At 33.6% G+C, this 5,863-nt stretch overlaps 1 protein-coding gene across 1 annotated transcript in view; it reads left to right on the top strand.

Moving 5' to 3' along the window:
• Positions 1–5,863, top strand: part of LOC100180401 (histone-lysine N-methyltransferase EHMT1) — a gene marked incomplete in the record, with an annotated part of 22,971 nt that overhangs the window by 7,512 nt on the left and 9,596 nt on the right. The window contains 9 exon segments of the mRNA XM_026835828.1: positions 709–834; positions 1,460–1,495; positions 2,303–2,437; positions 3,322–3,410; positions 3,864–3,971; positions 4,460–4,627; positions 4,996–5,169; positions 5,606–5,697; positions 5,806–5,808. Coding sequence (XP_026691629.1) covers positions 763–834; positions 1,460–1,495; positions 2,303–2,437; positions 3,322–3,410; positions 3,864–3,971; positions 4,460–4,627; positions 4,996–5,169; positions 5,606–5,697; positions 5,806–5,808 — 877 coding nt within the window.

Below are 5,863 nucleotides of genomic sequence, written 5' to 3'. Positions count from 1 at the left end.
TAAAAAGGATATAAGTGAGAAAATAAAACTTTAGGTGAAAAATAATCACCTACAATGCCACCAAGTTTCACATGTGTAACCTGTAAGCGGGCATGAGGTGTATGAAACAAAACAACCCTGTTATAACGGCTGTCAGTGTCCAGCTACACAACAACAAATAAGTTACATTCATACCAGCTTTAAAAGCCACCATGTTTAGAATAACATCAACTGAAACAAACTGTTGATTTTCAGCTTTTTCTGATCTTTATCATGAATGTAACTTACTTTATCCTAGCGTGGCTGGAATCGATAGTGATTAAACATGGGTGTTCTGTTTCATACACTTCATGCCAGCTTACGAGTTACCAAGTATGTTACTTTGTGGGTGATTATTGTTTCGGAATTTTTACCTTTTTTTATATTGTATGGCTGATAACTTTGACAACCCATTAGTGACCACTGGGTTGAAGAAATTGCTGTTAAGTGTCTTGCTCAAGGACACATACACCCACAACGGTAGCAGCGACGAGCTATGAACCCATTACCTCTCGGCTACAAGCAGCCGCGCAAACCACTTTAATACATCACGGGGTAATGAGCCAAATCTGGTCTTAATTCCTTGTTTGCGACAAGTACTTGATGCCCTACCTACTTTTAAAAAAATAATAATAATAATAAAAAAAAATATAATTTTTTTCCGATTTTTATCATTTTTTGTGTCCATAGAGAAAATCATCTTCCAATTGTTCTTCTCCAACTCCAGTTGAAGAGAAAAAGGCCATGGAACAAACAAATCATGAAACAAGTGAATTCACACCTGATGTGACGGAAACTTCAGTAAAAAATAAAACTGTAAGTTTTTGGAACATTGTCAGACACAGGCTTTAAACCCCTAATGGTAAAAAATGCTCAGGGGAACTTTTGCAACACACTAATAAATAAAGTATTTCCATGAAATTTGTTCCACACCATTGTGTCTTGTTTGTAGTGTATAACCATAACTCCTGCCCAGGTGATTGCATTAGATAAGTCATAGGTGTCTGTGTATTAGCTTTGCATACCATATTAAAATGTTATGCTGAAAATTTTAGAAGTTTTTTATAACAAATAAATAGTGAAGTTACATACTATTGCTGGCAGGCATGTTATACTTGTATTTTGGCATTTTTGGCAAAAATTCTACTGACCGACATTTCAGAAAAAGACGGTTAGCAAAATTTTTGCCGGAAATTCCAAAATCTATTCTATCCTGTATGGGTGAGGTCCGTAACCTGGGATTTAGTCCAGATATTACCCCAACACCTTTGTACTTCCGGAAGTAACGTGCTCGCAGTAGTGAAGCTCTTTGTTCATGTTCCGACTCTAGTGTTCCAACTTCCGAACAAGTCCCATTTTCTGTCCCAATTTTTGACCCATAGGACTCCATCTGCGGACTATTTCTGATGCCAAAATACAAATAATGATATTATTTTAACAGGAGTTAAGAACTATGATGTTGGAGGGAAACATGGCAGTATGTTGAAATTATTGTTTGTTTTTTTTTGTTCATAGTTTAATATTACAACAACTAGATATATAGTAGGGTGGGGGGGAGATATGACAGCTTTTCATTCTATTTTCTCGACTCATTTAGTAGCAAACAAAAAACATTTAAAGAATTTTAAAACCTTATTCCCACAACTCCCATAGAGCGTTGTTAATTGTTTAAAACACGATTAGAATATTTGGATATTATGTGCTAAAGGTGTCCCGTCTTCCGCCACCCTACTATATGATTTGCATTTATGCTTCTAATGTAATTATTTGTTTTGGATATTATTTTTTTATTTGTTAGCTTAGATGATAGTACTAAATATTTTGTTAGAGTTATGGCTGAGTTGTTTACTGAAAAAACATTGAAAAAAAAATACCCACAAGTTTATACAAAATATCATATTTTAGGCAGAATTTTTAAATTTGTGATGGTATTAAGCTTTTTGAAAGGTGGTAAATATATAGGGCTAGGACACGCATATCATCGAGGTAAAACCAAAGTAGCTTATGTCACATTTTTGAGATGGCTTAAACATTGCAAAAATGTGTTATGTCTAACAGCATGCAAAATTGTAAAAAAGACACTTTTGTAAAAATGTGACCTAAGCTACTTTGGTTTACCCCGACGATATGCATAACCTAGCCCTATATATTTTACCACCTTTCAAAAAGCTTAATAAAAATCTTAAATTTTTCAACTTTGTTTAAAATACATGTTTTATGTAAATCTGTAAACATTTGTTTCTTCAACGTTTTTTATACGTTAAAATTACATTGTATTGCTCAGACTTTGCGTCAAGATTTCAACAATTACCTTCATCAAACACCACTTTGTACATGTGTTGTAATATCACCACATACCATTAACTTTGAGAAAGCAAATGGCATCAAATGTATGGCTATTGATAATATCTGTGGAAGGGTAAGTTACAATATTACTTGGTGCTTGATCCTTTTCAAGCATGTTAGTGGTCATATAGATCCTTTTGCTTCAAACAGTTGTTCTTGTTAGTTGGTACTTAAAAACATTACCTAATTAGTGCGTAATCACGGTTTATCCTAATCCACAAAAAAACAAGCGGTTGTAAGCGAAGAAAAGGTTAACTGATGTAAGTTTACAAGTCAACACATGTTCTTTATCAATCCCTCAATCTACATACGTTAAAAGTCTTCATAAGTTATAATACATGTATAAATGCATTCTACCTACTGCTTTAAAGTCACCAATGGCAAGTGTAAACCAGTTTGTTGGTTACTTCTGGTTTGTTTTTGATCGAGCGTAGTCGACCGTTGTAGTAAAGGGGGTTATTAATATTATGCTAATTATATAATACGTGCTCTCCCATTAAATCTTTGATCTCTTGTTTATTACTTGGTACTTATCTGCCTTCAGAATTATAAAGTTTTGACGCATAAAATTCTAAAGAAAACTGCTATATAAATTTATTGCCACATTCAATAAATTCAATGAAAAATATGAAGCTGGCTTCACGGGCCGCACAACTTTTCTTTGCGTACTGCAGGTTGCACACCCTTAGATGGTATTCTTGGCCAAAGACCAAAGTTAGTCAGTTGCGGTTACTATTGGTTAAGACGTCTGTTTGTTTGACCGACTAAATTTCTGTGCATTACCTATTACAGAAATTAGTCGGTCAAAATTTTCCGAAAAAATTTTACTCAGTCAATTAAGGCGGTAGCCCAGAATGGCACCCCTGGTTTAGAAAATCTTTCCCCTGAAGAAAAATTTTTACAGTCTACAGCACCCAACCAGCAATCTGCATTCAGTAACCTTATTAATTTGAGCAGATATACGGGTGTGATGAACCGATATCACATCGTGAGATGATGCGGCCAAGCAGCAAGGTGCCGGTTATTGGAATGTGTGATGAACACAAGTAAGTTGCTATCTAATAAAATAGGTCTGAAAATTGAGCTGAAAATCAACAGTTTGTTTCAGTTGATGTTATTCTAAACATGGTGGCTTTTAAAGCTGGTATGAATGTAACTGATTTGTTGTTGTGTAGCTGGGCACTGACAGCCGTTATAACAGGGGTGTTCTGTTTCATACACCTCATGCCCCCTTACAGGTTACCACATGTGAAACTTGGTGGCATTGTAGGTGATTATTTTTTCACCTAAAGTTTTATTTTTCTCATTAAACCTGGTACTTCGAAAAAACCTCCAACCCCTATAAGTTATATAGGCTATAACCACTACTTTTGCCCCCTAACCAATAACACTTTCCACCAGCCTATTCTGTAACGTACCAGAAAATTCTTTACTGGTGCCATATACATATATTTATATCTGTATCCATATATAAAAATATGTTTTGTTACAATCTACAGAGAAAGGATGATACGACACGAATGTTGTCCAGGTTGTGGAACTTTCTGCAGCGGTGGTAACATACTTGTTTGTATCAAAAATGATGACTGTCCACACAGATTTCACAGGTCAGGATTCAACTGCTTATTTATTTTATAATAAATTTCACCATATATTAGGTTGTGTAAAAAAAAAACTCAGTAAATTGAAAATTTAAAACATAGGGAAAAACACAGTAAAAATTTAAACTTGAAAATTTAAAACAAAAAATTGTCATTACTTTGATAATTTTAACATACTTTTTAAAGATTTTTAATTTTTAGTAATAATTTATATTTTGTAGATTGTAGTAATAAATGTTAATACAAAATATAACATTTGTTATTTTAGTACTATGATTTTATTTTGTTACATATAAATATTGCTACATGTATGCTTAGTTAATTAATTTATCAATTTATTATTTTAATTTTGTATACATACATGTGCATTTTGTTACTAAATTTGTCATTTTTTTTACAATAATTTTTTTATATGTGTATTTAGTTACTAAATTTGTCTCTTTATAGTATATAATAATATTAATAACTTTATTTGTTTCTTCGATTTTTCACAGGGATTGCATGGTGTTGGGAGGTCAGTTATCTGAATGTCCTCACTGTGGTGGTGACACTACATCAGTGAGAGAAGTAAACCTCACGCCGAACATGGACAAAGACATGCTAATGATCCTCGCTGGTAAAGACCCCGTCAAAATGAAAATGAAAACCTTCCTTCAAACGAGGTGAGGTTTTTTATATTAATTTGTAAATTCTGACTCAACTTGTAATTGGTAAAGACATCTAGCACGCCTGTCTGTAACCGATAGGTAATGGGTTCAAGGCTTGTCGCTGCTACCATTGTGAGCGTATGTGTCTTTGGGCAAGACAGTTAACGGCAATTGCTCCAACCCAGTGGTCATTATTGGGTTGTCCAAATTATCAGCCACACATAAAAAAAAATTCCCCCAAAAATTAATTACTCACAAAGTAACATACATGGTAACTCGTAAGCTGGCATGAGGTGTTAAACCTGTGTTATAACGACTGTCGTTTTCCAGCCACGCGAAGATAAAGTAAGTTACATTCATTTATTCATGCAAAAACTATGTAGGGGTGAAAAGAATGCGAGAATGGGTCACGTGATAAAGAAGACTGGTTATAAACCAGTAAGGGTACCGGGGGTTACGATGAAATTTAATGATTTGACGTTCGATTCGTCGAAGTTGATGATCGGACACGAAAGAGATGAATTCGAAAATTTGTTGCAATCTCTTCAACATGAACCGTATGTATATGGTTTTATTTTAATTCATATTTTGGCGAATTTGTTTATAAATGGTTTTGGGAGTTTTGTAAATATTATTGTACATTATATAAATATAGTAGGATAGGGGGAGACGACGTACTTTAGAACATACTATCTAAATATCCTGATCGCATTTTAAACAATTAACAACAGTCTATGGGAGTCGTGAGGATACAGTTTTATAATTCTTTAAATGTTCTTTGTTCACTACCAAATGGGACGAGAAAATAGAATGAAAAGGTTTCCCATCTTCCCCCACCCTACAATATTATATAATATATATAAAAAAACTTTTTTACGCAAAACAGTTTTGCCAATAGAAATTTACACAGTGTTAAAAAACAAGCGGAATTTATGTTCTATTTCTTGGATATCCAATTTTGAGTACAGTAATAAAAATATAACCAATCAATAGGCCTCAAAAAGTTCGTTTCCAAGCAAAATCTTTTCTTCAGTTTGCGCGACAAAATGACATTCTAAAGGTATGTATTATGTTAATTATTAATTAAACACAGTTTTTACTTAAAGATTATATGATTCAAAAAATATAAATTACATAAATGAATGTACTTTATTTTGTCTCTTCGATCATGATAACAAAGCGCTGTCGCACAGTTGGTTAGCGCACCTGTCTCTAACCCAGAGGTAATGGGTTCAAGGCTGTTCGCTGTTA

Source organism: Ciona intestinalis, chromosome 9 (genome assembly GCF_000224145.3).
Source record: "Ciona intestinalis chromosome 9, KH, whole genome shotgun sequence".
Taxonomy (NCBI): domain Eukaryota; kingdom Metazoa; phylum Chordata; class Ascidiacea; order Phlebobranchia; family Cionidae; genus Ciona; species Ciona intestinalis.
The sequence above is the reverse complement of the archived record's forward strand: the minus strand, read 5'-3'. Positions and strand labels throughout refer to the sequence as shown.